The 18,205-nt window shown below is 32.8% G+C and overlaps 1 protein-coding gene across 1 annotated transcript in view; it reads right to left on the bottom strand.

Moving 5' to 3' along the window:
- Nucleotides 1–20: 20 nt before the first annotated feature.
- Nucleotides 21–18,205, bottom strand: part of LOC136815842 (THO complex subunit 2-like) — a 29,876-nt gene continuing 11,691 nt past the window's right edge. Inside the window, exons 3-43 of the mRNA XM_067072293.1 lie at nucleotides 13,763–13,848; nucleotides 13,493–13,544; nucleotides 11,677–11,747; nucleotides 11,436–11,557; nucleotides 11,146–11,279; nucleotides 10,606–10,772; nucleotides 10,319–10,414; nucleotides 9,883–9,978; nucleotides 9,642–9,692; nucleotides 9,368–9,540; nucleotides 9,029–9,218; nucleotides 8,633–8,668; nucleotides 8,348–8,478; nucleotides 8,123–8,224; nucleotides 7,924–8,008; nucleotides 7,601–7,694; nucleotides 7,378–7,458; nucleotides 7,016–7,112; nucleotides 6,726–6,843; nucleotides 6,373–6,552; nucleotides 6,060–6,224; nucleotides 5,876–5,929; nucleotides 5,627–5,736; nucleotides 5,226–5,352; nucleotides 4,984–5,128; nucleotides 4,396–4,553; nucleotides 4,185–4,245; nucleotides 3,205–3,272; nucleotides 2,891–3,013; nucleotides 2,557–2,741; nucleotides 2,306–2,375; nucleotides 2,146–2,193; nucleotides 2,007–2,034; nucleotides 1,856–1,913; nucleotides 1,591–1,692; nucleotides 1,185–1,336; nucleotides 1,036–1,094; nucleotides 811–852; nucleotides 549–600; nucleotides 306–357; nucleotides 21–149 (exon numbers count right to left, since the gene is read on the bottom strand). Coding sequence (XP_066928394.1) covers nucleotides 326–357; nucleotides 549–600; nucleotides 811–852; nucleotides 1,036–1,094; nucleotides 1,185–1,336; nucleotides 1,591–1,692; nucleotides 1,856–1,913; nucleotides 2,007–2,034; nucleotides 2,146–2,193; nucleotides 2,306–2,375; nucleotides 2,557–2,741; nucleotides 2,891–3,013; nucleotides 3,205–3,272; nucleotides 4,185–4,245; nucleotides 4,396–4,553; nucleotides 4,984–5,128; nucleotides 5,226–5,352; nucleotides 5,627–5,736; nucleotides 5,876–5,929; nucleotides 6,060–6,224; nucleotides 6,373–6,552; nucleotides 6,726–6,843; nucleotides 7,016–7,112; nucleotides 7,378–7,458; nucleotides 7,601–7,694; nucleotides 7,924–8,008; nucleotides 8,123–8,224; nucleotides 8,348–8,478; nucleotides 8,633–8,668; nucleotides 9,029–9,218; nucleotides 9,368–9,540; nucleotides 9,642–9,692; nucleotides 9,883–9,978; nucleotides 10,319–10,414; nucleotides 10,606–10,772; nucleotides 11,146–11,279; nucleotides 11,436–11,557; nucleotides 11,677–11,747; nucleotides 13,493–13,544; nucleotides 13,763–13,848 — 4,001 coding nt within the window. The 3' untranslated portion in view covers nucleotides 21–149; nucleotides 306–325. The remainder of the gene's footprint in view (nucleotides 150–305; nucleotides 358–548; nucleotides 601–810; nucleotides 853–1,035; nucleotides 1,095–1,184; nucleotides 1,337–1,590; nucleotides 1,693–1,855; nucleotides 1,914–2,006; nucleotides 2,035–2,145; nucleotides 2,194–2,305; nucleotides 2,376–2,556; nucleotides 2,742–2,890; nucleotides 3,014–3,204; nucleotides 3,273–4,184; nucleotides 4,246–4,395; nucleotides 4,554–4,983; nucleotides 5,129–5,225; nucleotides 5,353–5,626; nucleotides 5,737–5,875; nucleotides 5,930–6,059; nucleotides 6,225–6,372; nucleotides 6,553–6,725; nucleotides 6,844–7,015; nucleotides 7,113–7,377; nucleotides 7,459–7,600; nucleotides 7,695–7,923; nucleotides 8,009–8,122; nucleotides 8,225–8,347; nucleotides 8,479–8,632; nucleotides 8,669–9,028; nucleotides 9,219–9,367; nucleotides 9,541–9,641; nucleotides 9,693–9,882; nucleotides 9,979–10,318; nucleotides 10,415–10,605; nucleotides 10,773–11,145; nucleotides 11,280–11,435; nucleotides 11,558–11,676; nucleotides 11,748–13,492; nucleotides 13,545–13,762; nucleotides 13,849–18,205) is intronic.

Raw genomic sequence — 18,205 nt, 5'->3', positions numbered from 1 at the left:
TTGAAAAAGTAACAAAGTAGTTAAGGGTCAAAATAATCGATTAAAGCTATAAAAAACTTCTAAAAATTAAAAAATATACAAAAACGCTAAAATTCTATGAATGGGCTTCTTTCTCGACGTATGGTTTCATTTGTGCTTTCAGCTTTGACCTGAAAATAGAAATATTTCCTTATATTTAAGAAATTACTTTCGAACAAAGGAAAAAACAATTAATAACAGAACAATTGTCACAATAATTCAGTAGCAAAAATTGTAAAAGTAAATGGCAACAAATATCAAAGCAGATAGTAGGACTCATACCTAACTTGATTTCTTTTCCCACGATTTAATGCTTCTTGCTTTTGGTTTTGGCGTGGCCTACAAAATGTAAAACGATGTTGATGAGTTTCTCTTATGAGGCATCATAAAAAAATAAAGAAAAATACAGCCTAGTCCACGTGAGTGCTCTTTTCGTCGGTTATTTTTCGAAGAATGGTGGAAGGGACTTGGTTTGCTATCCATTATCAAAATGTCAAATTCGGAGATCAATTTTGAAATATTCTGCTTACTCGATTCGTCTTTTCGTCTTTTGGTTTCTTTCAAATCAGCATCCATACTTGTCTAAAAAAAGTGAAAAATATGTCATTGACGGTATGAAAGAAAATTAATAATTGGGAGTAACAGGAATATTGAGATAGCTAGTGGTGAATCAGGCGAATATTGATGTTAATTTATTTTTGACACATTATGCGACAGTACTTTTAAAATAAAATAACCTGTACCCTGGTATCTCTCGAAAAATTAGATAAAAATGGAAATAATTCCCCTTACCCTTTTCCGTTCAGATTTCTTCTCGCTTTTCTCCTTTTCTTTCTGAAATTATTATGTAAGAAAAAACATCAATGAATCATATCACCAGACGGTTGCACTCAGTAAAATCAAAATTTCGGAATAAATCGATATCCGTTTGTATGAAGTACACCACGGTCCATAAATGTAATAAATAATAAATAAAATATAATGAGAGCAAAATTCTCTAAATTTATGTCCACTTACTTTTGAGGAGGAGGTGTTGGCTGGTGAGACTGGATAATCGTCCACTTTGCGCTTCTTTTCTGAAAGACAAAAAATTGAATGCAGTAATATACTTTAAAAAACTTCTCAGAAAATGCAGACTTTTCGAAAATGTAGTCTTCCTAACTAACCTTCGTTTGGCGGCGACGATGTTCTCGGGCGTTTTTCTTTTTCTTTTCCGACTGCTCTTTCTTTCAGCTTCTCCTTGCGTTCAATTTTCTCATCGTTCTTGTTGCTACTTCTTTCACTGGATGCAAGTTTCGGCGAACGAGATGTTTTCTTCCTGAAAAAAATAAGTATCAAGACTTTTTCTGAGGTTTTAAAGCTTGATAACTTTCGTGTTGTCAAGGTACGTTTGTAACAAAATAGTTTAAAAGAAACATTGGATGAAAGAAAGATTTGTTATTAGGTAATAAAGCTTTTCATTGTTTCACGTAAATTCCAATCTACATGAATATGCTTCGAAACATTGTTAAAGCGAACTTAAAGAGAAAGAGTTTTACACTCGGAGCGAATCCGTAGTCATCGCCAACTCACCTGTCACCGTCTTCATCAATGAGGGTTTTTTCTCTTTCACTTTTGATGCTAACAGATGCTTGACTGGATGAAGAAGTTTCTTTGCTCGATTTCTTCTCACTGCTGTAAGAATAGAGAAAGTTTCTTTTTTAATTCATAAGATGGGCTGAAAAATATGTCTCGGTCATGAAAGGTCAGCTTTTTAAAATGGGGAGTTTGCACCAATGGGAGCAGTGTTGTTTTGGGATCTTTTTAAAGCTTGGAAAAATTCCTAAATATCTCAAACCTGTTGCCTCTTTCTCTCTCTTTGCTTGACTTCTTTTGGGAGTCTTCTTTTTTCTTTTCTAAAAGAGGAGAAGAAATATCTCCACATTAACTGTTTGTCATTTTCTAAGGTAAAAAATAAGCTTTTCTGGAAAGAAAGCTCTATAACTGACCTGATTTTGTTGTTTCATCGACAGGTTCCTGGAAAAAGAAAAGATCCAAAAATAATTACAATAACGTTCAACGCTCGCCACAAATGGATGGATGTTTTTGAAACGGACGTTGTAAAATGAATGGAAAAAGAATTCTTACAGTTTTGATCTTAGAAGGAGGGATTATCTTCTGCTGTTTCGGCGTTTCCTAGAAAAAATTTGTTTGTTATAGTGAGACAAGTTGACCATTCAGAGGGCAACCAAAAAAGAAACACTGTCTTTAAAAAAAGCTACCATAGACAACAAGTTTACCGGCTTACCTTTTCTTTGAGATGGAATTCACCCTCAGGGATCATGGTGGATTTCTTTGCTTTTAACATACCATTGTATCTAGAACGAAGGACGAAAGTATGATAAAGAAAATAATATAACATACTATGGTAGTCATTACTGAGTAGCAAAGTTATGTATTGAAATCTCAACTATATCATTGGCAAAAGAATTGCAAAGAATACTCAGCAACTTGACAATGTAATGCATTTTGAGAGTGGAAAAATAATCAAATACAAACCCGGTAGCTAAAGCTTGAAGGTCTGGCCGACTATCCTTTTCTTCTTCAATAATTTTCTCAATCCTTCTCTCCAAAGCTTGTCCGAGATTCAAAACTTGTGGGTAGTATGGCAGGATTTTGATCAACACAAGCAAAGTGTTTCTGATTTGTGTGTAGTCTTTGGATTCAATACCAAGGATCAATGCCTAAGAATAAAAAAAGTTTGAAAATACACAGTGGAAATTTATTGAAACCAATACAAATAGACGCCTTTCCAATAATTCAAATCTACTTGTTCTGAAACTGTAGTGAAAAATTATCAAAATTTACAGTAACGGGAGCGAGCGTTTCTTACTTTAGTCAATTTGTATTGCCATTTATGACAAACATGTCGGAAATTCTCGTAATCCAAGTAAAGAGCTTTCTCAACGTTTGTAGCTCTAAGCACTGTCAAAAATCCAGGACAGTTTGCACATTCCTAAAGTAAAGAATAGAAAACAGAAGAAAGGTTAATGATAACTAAGACAAACCGTTTCCAACAACCATTAAAAACATAAGATTGCTGTTGAAGGTATCAAATCTATCTGATTTTAAATACGCTTTCATATCAAGTTTTACTTACGCTTTCATATCAAGTTTTACTTACGCTTTCATATCAAATTTACTTACGCTTTCATAGAGTTTTTTGTCTTTGTGCCATCTCATCACCATCTGAAGCATAGCACACAAGAACCGACCTAAAAATTATATATCAACTATAAGGCGAGACCAATTTAATTTATTGTTCTACGGGCAGATCGTTAGTAAAATATGGGTCGGTCGGTCGGTAAAATAAAAATAATTTTTTCATTTATCAGAGTTAGTAAAGTACCGAAAATGTTTTCCAAAAAGATTTCTTATTCAAAAATTCACTTTTTTTTTCTTCGATGAAGATCATAATAAAATCTTAGTGTATGGAATGCTTGATCTTCTAAATTTTCAATTTCTTGAATTAATTTTCAGCTTTATTCAAATTTGATTCTTACAAATAATTAGTGTGTAAAATTTATTGGAGTGGAAATTCAACATTATTATTTTTTTGATTTTAGCAAAAATAGGGTCGACCAGGCCCGTAGAACAACAAATTAAATTGGTCTCGCCTAATATAACATAGAAAAGACCTATTAAAGAAGCCAAAAAGTCAGGTGACTGCTGGATCATAACAATGTAAGTTTAATTTGACTTATCATATCCATCGCTGGTCAAAAATTCAAGTTATTACCACTTTCGAATTATTAGGTATTGAGAATAATCATCTAATACAGGGGTTATTTTAATATTGTAGCCTTATCTGCATATAGACAGTAAAAGGCGAAAATCAAAACCCGTATTTTAAGGTGAACAGGAAAAATTACTTCAGCCACTTTTTAGAGTACCTAAAGCCAGCTAAAGCCAATCTTTGACGGAACTTTGTGAAATGTCCAAAAACCTCTTTTTTAGGCAATTTTTGGCTCTGGTTTGCCCAAATAAATGTTTCTCAAATATCGGGCTCCGTCACATTTAGAGCACTACCATTTTGCATTTTGCAAGTAATCAGAAAAAATTTATAGGACCTACTGACAGGTCCTAGAACTTTAACTAATAACACAACTTTGGTTTTTCTCACTCACCATATCTACTGGCTTCATTTTCGGTCAAGCTGGCTACAATGTATGATACATCTGAAAACGTCTATTAAAACAAACAAAGGCAGATGTTGCAAAAATTGTGTAAGCCATCAAAACGTATCCAAAAGAGATCATAAAAAGGAAACCAATAATAGTGAAAAAGAAGTTACAAACAAACAAGATGAGACAATAAACACAAAGACATTTAACGTACCCTGTCAAAGCAAATCAGCGTCGAAAAGTTAGGAGCAGCCAAAGAGTGCACAGTCTGAATGAATTTAGCACAATACATTGCATCAACAGCAGAGAAAACACAGCGTGGAAAAACACAGAGTTGTAAGAACTGTGTGATCGTTTCACCCTTCGCAATTTCTAAAAAAAAGTGCAAAAGAAAAGAGTGCTACAATCATCGCCGAAATATATTGATATCTTGGGTATTTTAATGTTTTTCAGAATTTAAAGGTCGGATTAGAATTGTGGTTTCAGTATTTCCAGTTTGTTTCATTGGATTTTTTTATTTTGGAGGGCTTCCAGGCTATATTCACAACTTTTTAAATTTTTGAGATCATAAGGTACTAAGTTTTAAGTCTCATTTTAAAATTCAGTGTTTAGAAAACTATACTTTCCAACCGCACTTAAAAACCAGTTGCGGTTTTGAAAGAATCCCTTTTATGTCAAATAATTATGGCGGAGATTGTAGCTTATTTCATCTTCAGTCTTCTATTTCTGTTCATTTCAAGCAAACATACAAAAAAAATTCATCAAGTTCAAAATGACTTCTTCGTTAAAAAACATCTCTTACTTGAAGGGAACCAGCTATCTTTTCTGGATTCCATCCATGTCAGGACTAATTTGTTGTGTTCCAATTGAGCTTTCTTCTCTTCCTCCAGTTTTTCAATAAGAAGTTTACAACGCTCAATTTCTTTCTTCTTTTTGGATGATGAGGTCTAAAGAAACAACATTTTGGTTTGTCATTAGGAAAAAAAATGAAATGCTTCTTGAATAAAAAATGAAGCTTGATCACCGTTGTAAATAATGACTTACAAATTCTTTATTGTCGTCAATTTCGTTGATGCTTTTCTTCAGCTTGGCTTTTTCTTCATCATAACGATCAGAAGGTGTGTAAAGATCATACATCGATAATGACCAAAATGTCACGTATAGTAGAGGACTGCAAAGAAAGAGATAAACTAGTGCGTGCCAATCTGGGAAATGAGAAATATAAGGCGAGGCAAGATGGTATAAATACAGGGCCATACAGGGTCATGATGATCCGATGTTTTGCTTAAAGTTGAATGTACATGTATCACATAAGGATCTGGTATTATTGAATCCATATGGGATTTAAATTAAGAGCATTTCTCAAAAGGCAATTTCATGGTCAAAATGAATCAAGGGGTAATTATAGTAGTGATTGTGTTCTAATAACAACTTCCCAATCCTACCTCAAATTGTTCCATATTTTCGATTGTTGTAGATTAATTGAGGCTTCGACGACTGGTCTGAATATTCCATCACATGCTTCGCAAAACTTTGAATTCATTAGTTCTGTGCCCTAAACAAAAAAAGAAAATGAAAATAAGCTGAGGTGCAGATATACTGAGATTTTCGCTCAAAAGTAACTATAGCTGATGCAAATAAAAACTGCTTTTCACATAAAGTTTTTTTTAAAGGGATGGTTAGGGTTTACTTACACGTCTGGATTCCTTTTGGTCAGCCATTTCCTGTTTAATTGTTGACATCTTTTCCTAAAAGAAAAAAATTATTTTATTATTTTGAATAAGCACTTCATTGTACTTATATTGATTTGGAAAAGCTTCACGGGAAACAATATTTAGTTTGAAATAAATTTAATCAAGAATCAATGTGAGTAAGTACCTGTATTTGTCTTTGATAAAAGGGTCTTTTCAAGAAGTAAGATATATCAGGAGTGATTCCATAAGTATTGTGAAATTCATCCAACGTTGGTAAAGCTGATTGATAATCATGATTTCCAAGTTGCAATGATAAGAAACCGCCAAATTGAATTAGATTGTCTTGACACTACAGATAAAATAAATCATTGCAAATTTCATTTAACTAGATATTCAATTAGATTTACATTCATTATATTCACATAAAGTACTCCTAAATACTTTAACACAATCTGGACAGTTCGTTGAAATAAGATGGAAGTTTGATTTTGATATACCTGATCATAAAGTTTGCCAACCAGTTTTAAATGTCCAGCCTCTTGTTCCACATAAACAATAGCATTTCTTTGTTGAGCAATCAACAAGCACAATGGAATTGTTAAGTTGCCTTCAATTAATGCATCTCTCAAACGAGCTGATGGTTTCCTTGTATTTCTTATTTGACCGAAATAAGCACCCTGGGAATGAAACCATTGAAAATGATCAAAAGCAACTGGCATCGATTCTCTTTTTCACAAAGACATTATTACAGGATTATATTAAGAGAATAAATATGTTCAAGGAAAACAAAATTTGAATTGTGCTAGTACTTCTTATGTAGTACTTCTTATGTTAACCTGATTATTCTCACCTCAGCTCTAAGAAGTTCTCCACCAGCAAGTGCTTCCAACTGTTGAGGAGTTATTTCATCGTTAGCTTCCACACCAGACATCTTTTGAACAACTTCTTTTAGTACAAGTAAATCCAAACTGAATGGGATTTCAAAATTAAATTTGAGTAATTTTTTGACAGACAATTACATAGTCAAAAGCACTTTATATGATCAGGTATTTTTGAGCCTATAAAAAGTGATTGTAAAAATCATTCCTTTCTCTGAAATAAGATAGGAGTAGACATTGTTTTGACTCAATTATTTTCTACCTTTTACCAGCTTTCAGTTGATTTGCAATGTATTGAAGAAGTCCAGTAATATCCGTTGGATACTTTTTGAAGACTGCACCACAAAATTGTGACAAACCTAAGAAGTGAAGACAAAATTTTTCAAAAGAGCCAATTGTTACAAAACTGCTAAGGATTTGTAGAAGATTGTAATTTTAGAGTCGGTAGACGCTTTAAGCACAAAAGTAAAATTATCAGATTTAAGCCTAAAATGATAAAAGAAGTAAACTAAAGTTTCATAGTTTTTTTTTGAAATTTATACCATACCAACTTATCTGCTCATTGGTCTACCCACTTTGAGAAAAGTGCATCCAATGAAAATAGCTTTCATTACAATTTCTTACTTTGAAGCCAGGGAGAAAGGTTGGTATCTGATTGCTTCATCCTTTGTTTATCTGGGTTTGCCAGGGCTTCGATAACACAAACTGTACAGTTGGATTGGATTTTGTTAAGGTATTATCTTTATCATAATAGCTTAAATCGCATCAATAAGAGCAAAGAAGTCTTATCTTTTTTCATGATTCAAAATTTGGATCAAAAGAAAACAAAAGTTTGGAGAAAGGATACAAGTCATAACATCGTAAGCTAATGGATTCAAGTATTTTAATGAATCAACCATCGGACCAATAAAATTATCATATCTTTGAATCTGGTCAAGAAGCTAGAAAAAGATAAATAAGAATATTAAAATAAGACTATTGAATTTTTTTTTTAAGATAGCTGTTATAAAATGTTCCATTTTAATACTTTAAGTGCAACAATGAAGCCTCTATTACTTGGTCCTGAGCCTGCCAGAAATGAGAGATATCAAATCAACCAAATAGTGTGAGGATGCACTTTATAGAATATGAATAAAATGAATGGAATAAAGATTGCTAAGGAGTACTTACATGATCAAATAGCACACATGGGTTACTGTGACTTAATTTTCCAATCTGCCTCCCTGACTGTTTGACATTTTCTTTGGATAATCGCCTGTTTAAAAACAAACATTGTATATTTTTGCATCATCCTTGATCATTTATGTATACAAAATCTTGTTAACAGGAAATAAGATGAAAAAAAGTAAACGCTGGTTCATGTACATACTTTGTTATGTATTTTGCTCTTTTTATGGTTTTAGCCTTCACCACAATCAGAAGTGGGTGTGTATAGTATGAATAGTTCTTCCAAAGAGCGTACAGGTGATATCTAAAAAATATTACAAGTTCAGTTTTGGTATAAAAAAGAACAAATTCCCAGAGATGCGAGCCAGTAAAAAATAAAAAAGAGGTAAATATATGAAATCAAGTTAATACAAAATAATATATTTACCTTTGTTCATAAGGTAATCTTTTTACTAAGCCGTAAAGTTCTTCTGCGATGCAACAATTACAGTCCAGCAGGGATAACGAGGGAAAAAGAACTTCATCAATTAGGCTCAGCATACCTGCATAAACTTGTTTCTAAACAAAATAAATTGTAAAATTGAGAGAATGAAAAAAAATCAATCAGAAAACAAGGAATAAATAAAAATGATGAATGAACATAAATTTAATTTGCTTTGAATTACTTATGTAACTCCTTGTTCTATTTACAAAAAAAACAAACATTACTTACCAGGCCCTCTTTGAGAATGTCACTGGCTTGAGAATACTAATAAAAGGAAAGAAAGATGTTTGAGATTTTTGGCAATCAGAAAGCTTTTGCAATCCTGAGTAAAACCTTTTGGCCCTGATTTTTTTTAGTCTAGATATTACAATTTAGAATCTCTTATTGAGATGGGTTCTTACATGGTTAAAATATATTGTTTTCCTGTTAAAAGCCAAAAACTTGTAACTTGAATACCTTTGATTTTAAAAATAATTGCAGTACACAAGAAGTTATGGGTATATTTTCTAAATAGTGAGAGGAATCTACATACCAAAGATCTCATATCATCTGATTTCTTTTAAATAAAGTACCAAAAATCATTCTAAAATAACATTAGCTTTAAGAAAATTATTCTATGCTCACCTCCTTGATAAATCCTTTTGCAACACGTACAACTTTTACAAATAAAACAGGATCGTAAGAAAGGTAAGGACCAAGTTTGAAGAGCATTGGAAAAACATCATCAGTTAACTGACTGTATTGTAAACAGGGTTGAGGAAATCCTCTTTGACTTCGGTATACATTTCCAAGAGCACCCTTTGGGCACAACTTACTAAAAGGCAAAAATAAAATTGGTGAGTTTTTGGTGGATTCCTGGTGGTTTTGGGAAAGGAATATATACACTGGAATGATCAACATCAAATTGTCACTTTGAGAAATATCAACCAACACAAAATCTAATACAATTGTTGTTAGATTTACCTTCTGTATAGGGGTTCGATTGTACAGTGGATGAGATTACAAATTGATTTGGAAACATTTGGTAAAGATAAAAAATATGAAGTTGGTAGTTGATTCATGATTGTCAATGCATTTTTCCAAGCACCGCTTTGTAAAAGAGCCAGACAGAGACCAAACTTCTGATTATCAATATCCTAAAAATGTTAAATTAAAAAAAAATCCCTTGTTTTCTAAGCTGAGTATTTGATTCATTAAAGATTGCTCTAAAAGATAAAATATAATCATTAAATTTTACCATTGGGTCATCCTTCAAGTCCAATGTTTTATCTTCATCTTCCGGAGTACCCTAAAATACAAAATGATTAAAAGTTCAAAACCTTGACCAAAAAATGACCCAAAAGTTCACAGGTCCAATTCAAGATTTCCCCCCAAGATCCAGTCATACAAATTGTGGTACCTCCTGAAGGAGAAGGTTACCCTAAAATTTGTGAAAATCATAACCCTAGCTATTTGAGGAAAAGTCTATTGTGTTTTACCGAGAGAATAACAGCAGTCAGTTTCTTTGCTTCTTCATGTGCAGATTGCATATGCTTTTTACTCAGGTCTGCAATTTCTGATTCAGAGGGTTTCAGCTGTAGAGAAATATATTGTATCATTTGGAAATAAAATACACAGGATGTTTAAAGGAGTCAGTTAAACATAGATAAATGCTAAATCCTGTGCTTGAAATTGACACCAGGATAGTGGTAAATATTTTGTATTGTATAAATACTGTTATATTTCTGTATTGATTGTAGGCAGTACTAGAAAGAATCCTTTGGGATGTGGCATTCTTTAAAAGAACAGCAATTATTAGTTAGAGACAGCCTTCTAGTGCTTTAAATTTTAGGTGCTTTCTCATTGGAGGGCTACGCTTAAAAGAACTATGGTTAAAACATAAACAAGACAAGTTTGCAAAACAATACTACATACATGAGGGTATAATTGTTCAAGTTGAATCAAGTCATTCCGCAAAAGACAAGCAGTGAGTCTATATAAAGACTCGGGTGTTTTGCTATCCATTGATTGCTAAAAGAAAAGGAAGATTTTAAATTTTTAATGTTAGATGCATTTTACACTATCTACTTTAATGAAATTAATTCAACAATCAGTTACATCCCTGAAAATTAGTTTGATCTGACTTGAAACTTGCAATTTTAGCTAAAGCAGTAAATTTGAGGAACCATATATTCTATATTTCATTCAGACTACAATCTTACATGGTAATATTGAAATTTGAAACCAATCAGATGACAAAATCCAGACACATTACAATGTTTGAGGTATTCTGTTATCAGGGGCACAAACACAAGATCTTCGTCTACACGACATTCAAATGCTTCAAGCAAAACATCTAAAACTCTGTTTGGATCAAGATTGAAGAAACCTGAAAATAGAACAATGCCTTATATAAACAACCTCTGTTCAAAGTAACAACAAGTAGGCTAGTTACAAAGTTATATTAGGGGAGTCATTTGCCTGAAACATTAGTTGAAAGTATAGATACTTAGATTGAGTTGATATTTAACACGGATAACCCAATATTCTAGGAGATTTAGACAGTCTTTTGATTGATTTCATTGACATGAGATTCCAGACCAGCCCACTTGGCTTTCTATGAACTAAAAGGAACATGGGAAGGAACAGGTAATTGGATTTGAATGACAGAAGCTTTAACTTATTTAAGATGTTTTCCAGTGCCATCATCAGTGAAATGTTAATAGTGGGGCATCAAAGAATATGCATAAAAAATATTCTACCAAGTAGAGAAAAAATGTTTTGCATGACACTGTCTTTACTGGATCTTCCAAGTTCATTGCTTGTCAATTCTGTGATGAGTTTTGCATAACCCTCTGTTTCTTCTCGAAATAGGTTGAATTTCTGTTGTTTATAGCTTAAAATCAAGAAGAAAGTGTATTAAGAAAGCATATTGAATGTTTTTTAAAGCAGAAACAATTTATTGTAAGCTCTAAAGAAAACAACATGATAATATCATGATAATACAAAATTAGCAATCAAAATTCATTTACGGACACATAAAAATACTTACAATAATCTAGTTTTTGTCTTCACAAGCTTCCCATTGAATGTTTTTTGATTCGGTATTAGTTCAGCAAGCTCTAATGTTTCAGGATCAAGTCTCACTTTTAATACACTTTCAGGTATAACATTCTAAACAAAGAGAAGCAAATTGTTTTGTTTTGCTTTTCAAAATTTAAAATATTTTTGGTTCTCATGGTAAGGAAAGATAGCAGAAAGAGATTTAAAAAAGAAGTGTTAGAAATACATACAGCTATAAAGGACAGCAATGAAATAAAGTTCTCTCTGATTTTCTTTTCTTCCAAACAGATGACTTCTGCATCTAAAATGAGAATCAAATTGAATTGAATTGGGTTAATCGATCACAAACATTTAAAACTGAGAAATTATAAAGTGAAACAAGCAACATGCTGAATGGACCTACCTGATGATGAAAGTTAGTTAGCATTGATAGCAATGCAAAAAGAAAAATGAAAAAAATCAGTCAGAAAATATAGCATTTAGCGAAAATACACAACACAATAAATTCATCATTGATTGTTGATGGGGGGAGAGAGAAGGGTTGTAGGGAAAAAATAAATAGGAAGTTCTGGTCGCAAAATCAGTTTTATTGACAATTGAATCATGCTTGATGGTGAGCATTGTTATCAATAATGTTTTTGTGTGAAAAACATAGAAATACAAGGAAAAAATCCAATGAAAATCTGCAAAAACGGCGATTTCCGGCAACCGGAAAAATTTGTTTCTCCAAAATCAAACTCGGCCATTTTTTGAGCATTGCGAATACGCATCTTTCTGCAAAAAATCAGAAAAAACTAAAAATGAAACTTCGAGAAAAAGTCAAAAAACCGGTTTTTCCGGCATATTTCCGGCATTTTCGGCCGGAAAAATTTTTTTTTCGAAAATCGGGCTCCTTCACATTTTAGGTAATGTCATATTGCATCAGTGTGCAAAATTTCATAGAAATATATAAAGTACAGCTCGAGAAATTCAAGAAATACTGTCTTTCCGGCGAAAATAGGTTGTTCCGGCGACTTTTAAAATAGTTCCGGCTTCAAAACTCAATTTTATTGAAAATTGAAACATGCTTGATGGGGGGCATTGCTATTGATAATGTTTTTGAATGAAAAAACAACCAATTATATGGAAAAGTCCAATGAAAATCTAGAAAAACGGCGATTTCCGGCATATTTCAGGCATTTTCCGCCGGAAAAAATTTTTTCTTAAAAATCGGACTCGGCCATGTTTTGAGCATTGTTAATACGCATCTTTGAGCAAAAAATCAGAAAAAACTAATGATAAAATCTCGAGAAAATGCCAAAAAAACAGTTTTTCCGGCATATTTCCGGCATTTTCGGCCGGAAAAAGATGTTTTTCGAAAATCGGGCTCCGTCACAATTTAGGTATTGACATTTTGCATCATTGTGCAAAATTTCATGAAAGAATATAAAGTACAGCTCGAGAAATTCAAGAAATACTGTCTTTCCGGCGAAAATCGGCTGTTCCGGCGATTTTTAGAAAGTTCCGGCTTCAAAAATCTATTTTATTGAAAATTGAAACATGCTTGATGGTGGGCATTGCTATTAATAATGTTTTTGAATGAAAAAAACAACCAATTATATGGAAAAAGTCCAATGAAAATCCAGAAAAACGGCGATTTCCGGCATATTTCCGGCCGGAAAAAAATTTTTCTCAAAAATCGGACTCGGCCAAGTTTTGGGCATTGCTAATACGCATCTTTGTGCAAAAAATCAGAAAAAACTAATGATGAAATCTTGAGAAAATGCCAAAAAACCGGTTTTTCCGGCATATTTCCGGCATTTTCGGCCGGAAATGATTTTTTTTCGAAAATCGGGCTCCGTCACATTTTGGCCATTGCCATTTTGCATCTTTGTGCAAAAAATCAGAAAAAACTAATGAGCCAATCTCGAGAAAAGCTGGTAACAGACGAACGAACGAACGAACGAACGAACGAACGAACGGACGAACAGACAGAGGTTAATTCATAGGACCTCCACCGGGGCACCCGGAGGTAGGTCCAAAAATAATAAAAAATAATTTGATTACCAATGACAGCAAGAACATCGGCAAACATGGAGATTAGCCTTTCGTTGCTTTTCTAAAAAAAAACAATAAAAAAAAAAACTATGAAAAAATGGCAAAATCAAAGGGTCAAATGTTTTCCCCATAGCTTAAACCATTATAATGCCGATCAATTGAGTGTTCCTGAAAAAAAGGTTGGTTTAAGGTAGAAAATAAACTCAAAGAAACACCAAATTAGGGCACTTTAAATATCTTTGTCACTATTCATGAATTATTCAAAATTGTATAACTTACTGCTGCTTCTTTTAAAACAGGGACAATATCTGTGACTTCATTTTTGAGTCCAGACCAAATGACTTGATGAACATGTTTTCTGATGTCTAATGGAATTAAAAAGATAATATATTACAGATTTCAGTTATATTTGACTTAACCTCTTCAATCCAATAGCACTGCACTGCAGTTCCTCTGTATGCAGTTAAATTCCTTTATAATTTGTAGTGTTTGGGAATATAGAAATATATAAAAGCATCAGATAAAAGTTGAGCCAGCAATTAATGTTTTTTTTATTTGACTACAATTTCAGACTGAATGCCCATCTTCATGTCTAAAGAAAATACATTAAAACAGTTAAAACCCTTAAACACACATACAAGCTCTTCTCTATATATAAAAGCAATATAGATTACAGGGTTAGAATTATAAATTTGGAGAGCTTTCCAAAAGAAAACAAGTGAATTTAACCAGATAGCAATGCAGACGAAAACCTTTTTGGATGTTTCTGAAGCACTTTTAAGAGTTTTTAGATGTTATGGCAATTAAGTGAGATCGAATGTAATCATATTTAAATACTTTAGCAATGATACAGATAGAAAGAAGGAAAATGAGAATGCGAACAGAAAGGAAACAGACAAGAGGAGGTACGTTGCAATCATCGGCGATTCAATAGTAAAGGAAGTCAGAGGACATTTATTGTTAACCAAAAGAGAAAATGTCATCGTTAAAACATTCGCTGGGGCTACAACAAGTCAAATGTTTGACTATGCCGAACCCACTCTTGAAATAAATCCAGACCAACTAATAATACATGTTGGTACAAACGACCTGAGGAAAACAGAGGACAACCAGCAGATCGTTAAAAACATCCTAGACCTTGCGATACATTGCCATGATACAAATGGAATCCCAGTGGTTATCTCTTCTTTGACGTTTCGAGACGACAAACACAAAAATAGAATTGGGTTAATAAATGAGGAACTCAAATCGAAATGTGAGGAGCGAAATATTGGTTTTATTGATAATTCAAATATCAACAAATATCATCTTAATCGTAGCAGACTGTATCTCAATGCGAAAGATACGACCATTCTTGCAAAAAACTTCAAATGTATAACTTATGACTGACGAAGTCAATCCAACTTTTATGAAAATCCACAAAAGAGCTAGAACGTGGACCTAGGTTATTTAAATATAAACTCTCTTAGAAATAAAATGGAAGGCCTAAATTCAATAGTTGGAAATAAGTTTGATATCCTATGTATAGCTGAGTCTAAACTAAATTGCTCATTTCCAAAATTACAGATTGTACGAAAGGGGTACAAACCCCCTTATCGCTAGACATTTCATCTACGAGCGGTGGGTTAGTTGTCTACGTTCGTGATGGAATTTCCTCAAGACATCTCAAAGACTTTAGCTTACCCAAGGATATCCAGCTTATTCCTGTTGAGCTACGCCTAAAATCTCATAAGTGGCTTATAGTGTTTATCTACAGACACCAAACTCAAAAGCTAGATTATTTCTTTCAATTACTTTCAAATATCTTAGATTTTTACTCTAATTTTGAGCAATGTATGTTAATTGGTGATTTCAACTGTAAACCAAGCCACCCCATCTTAGATAAATTTCTCAAAGAAAATTCATTATACTGTCACACCAAAACGAAAACTTGCTTCAAAAAAGTTAAAGGAAGTTGCATTGATCTTATACTTTCAAACCAAACAAGTGATACTTATGATAGACCTACCTGGTTATGCATTTAAAACATTATAATTGATATCTATGTGAGCGTGACCATTAAACAATCATTCAGAACCCCAATAGTGACGATCTATTAAAATTAGTCGTTTGTTTCTTATAAAAAAAACGGTTAGAAACCAAAATTTCATGCTCTTAAAATATTCTTTCATATTCAAGACTTTGTGAGCAAAAAAAAAACATCTATCTCATCAAAAAATTGAGTAATTTGGCTATAAGAACATTGATGTATGCTTATTAATAGTGATTCTTATACATAAACATGCGGTTTTTAAGCCATCAAATTTTTTTTGAAAAAATCTGCTTGAGCCATCTTCTAACTATGATGGTACCCTACTTTCATGCAAAAAAATCAGAAAAAGTTAATGATCCAATTTCAAAAGTCCAAAAAACCTGTTTTTTAGCCGTTTTTTGGCCCAAATTTGCTAAAAAAATGTTTTTTCGAAAGTCGGGCTCCGTCACATTCAAGGGTTTATAGTTATGCATCTTTGTGCAAAAAATCATAAAGAGTCAAAGAGCCAATCCCGAGAAAAGCTAATATCTAAGTAATTGATAATGTGCTTATAAATAAATATCGAATGTTGCCAGTTTTTCAATAAAAACACGCCAAGTAACTAAAATTTCATGTCTAAACACACATATTCTTCAAAAGTAAGCCTTCATGAGCAAAAAAAACATCAATCTCATCAAAGAATTGAGTAATTTGACTAAGAACATTGATGTATGCTTATTAATATTGATTCTTATAGATAAACATGCGTTTTTTAAGCCAACAAAATTTGTTTGCAAAAATCTGCTTGAGCCATCTTTTACCTATGATGGTACCCTACTTTCATGCAAAAAATCAGAAAAAATTAATGATCCAATTTTTGATGACCCGTTTTTTAGCTGTTTTTTGGCCCAAATTTGCCCAAAAATTTTTTTTTTGAAAATTGGGCTCCGTCACATTCGAGGGTTTATAGTTACACACCTTTGTGCAAAAAATCAGAAAAAACTAATGAGCCAATCTCGAGAAAAGCTGGTAACGAACGAATGGACAGAGGTGAATTTATAGGACCTCCACCGGGGTAGGTCCAAAAATATGGGTTGCAGAAGACAGGTACATGGGATACCGGTCTTAGTGATTTTCACACTCTAGATATTCTAGATTACCACCTAGGAAAATTAATTATCGTTGCTATAAAAATTTTGTTGAGAATAATTTTTTGACGGATCTGTCTTTACAAATAACTTCATCAAAAATTACTGAAATCGAGTCTTTCGAAGACAAAATTTGTAACTGTTATAGATAGGCATGCACCTCGGAAAACGAGAATTGTTTGTGGGAATGAAAAACCCCATGTAAACAGGACCCTTCGAAAAGCCATCATTGAAAGGTTCAGACTTCGTAACATCTACTACCGTTCAAATCGTTTTTCTGATATGCGTGCCTATCATAAACAGCGAAATCATGTTTGTAACATCAATAGGAAAATTAAGAAAAAACTATTTCAAAACGGTTGCTTCAAATACTGATAATTCTAGCCAAAACTTTTGGGAAATTTGCAAACCCTTTTTTTCTGATAAGCATACCGTTTCGGAAAAGATTATCTTAGTTGACAAGAATGAAATTGTAAATAGTGATTCTACTACTGCTGAACTTTTTAATATTTATTTCAATGGTATAACTAAGACACTGGACATATATCAGTGGCCGCAATATGCCGAGCCGATCTACAACAATCCGGTGCTCAATGCTATTGCAAAATACTCAGATCATCCTAGGCTGTACGCATCCCCAGAATTTATTTTGTTATAGGGGATGTGTATCGTGTATGAAATTCTCGTCCGAGAGTTACCTCAAATTTGGGGTAACCAAAATTTGCATAAATTTACATAATTTCGTCACATCCAATCAAAGAAAGAAAAAAATGAAGTCACTGTGCTGTTGTTTTCATAATTATCAATTTTCATTCATTGAACAAAGAAAAAAAGAAGTCATTGTATTGCTATGACGCATAATCAAAAAAGAAAAAACAAGCAACATGCTGAATGGACCTACCTAATGATTAACATCAGATGAAAATAAGAAAAAAGTGACAACAATTGTACAACAATTCAGAATGGAAAAATAAAGCTTGTGTGTTGAATAATGTAAGATGGTAAAAAGGAATTTCCCCAAATACAAAAATCACTTAAGCCATTCAGGCTAAAAAAACCTTTTAAGCTGTTTTTGGCCCAAATTTGCCCAAAATAATTTTCCTTAAAAATCTGGCTCCGTCACATTTTGGGCATTACCATTTTGCATCATTGTGCAAAAAATCAGAAAAAAATTATGAGTCAACATTGAGAAAAGCTATATTTTCTTATTTTGTTAAAGGGAATTTCCCCAAAATACGAAAATCTGTCTTTTAAGGCGAATAAGAATTTTCCGGGAAAAACCACTCCAGCCATTCTTTAGAGAACCTTGCCCTCCATCTTTGTACAAAAAATCAAAAAATCAGAAAAAAGTAATGACAGGATTTTGCACAAAGTCCAAAAAACCCTATTTTTAGGCAGTTTTTGGCCCAAATTTGCCCAAATATATATTTTTTCGAAAATCGGGCTCCGACACATTTTAGGCATTGCCATTTTGCATCATTGTGCAAAAAATCAGAAAAAAATAATTAGTCAACTTTGAGAAAAGCTATATTTTCTTATTTGTGTCCCTGCACGCGATTTGGA

The sequence above is a fragment of the Clytia hemisphaerica genome, unplaced genomic scaffold (genome assembly GCF_902728285.1).
Source record: "Clytia hemisphaerica strain Z4C2 unplaced genomic scaffold, Clytia hemisphaerica genome assembly, whole genome shotgun sequence".
NCBI classification, from domain to species: Eukaryota; Metazoa; Cnidaria; class Hydrozoa; order Leptothecata; family Clytiidae; genus Clytia; species Clytia hemisphaerica.
This window is presented reverse-complemented; position numbering and strand designations above follow the sequence as displayed.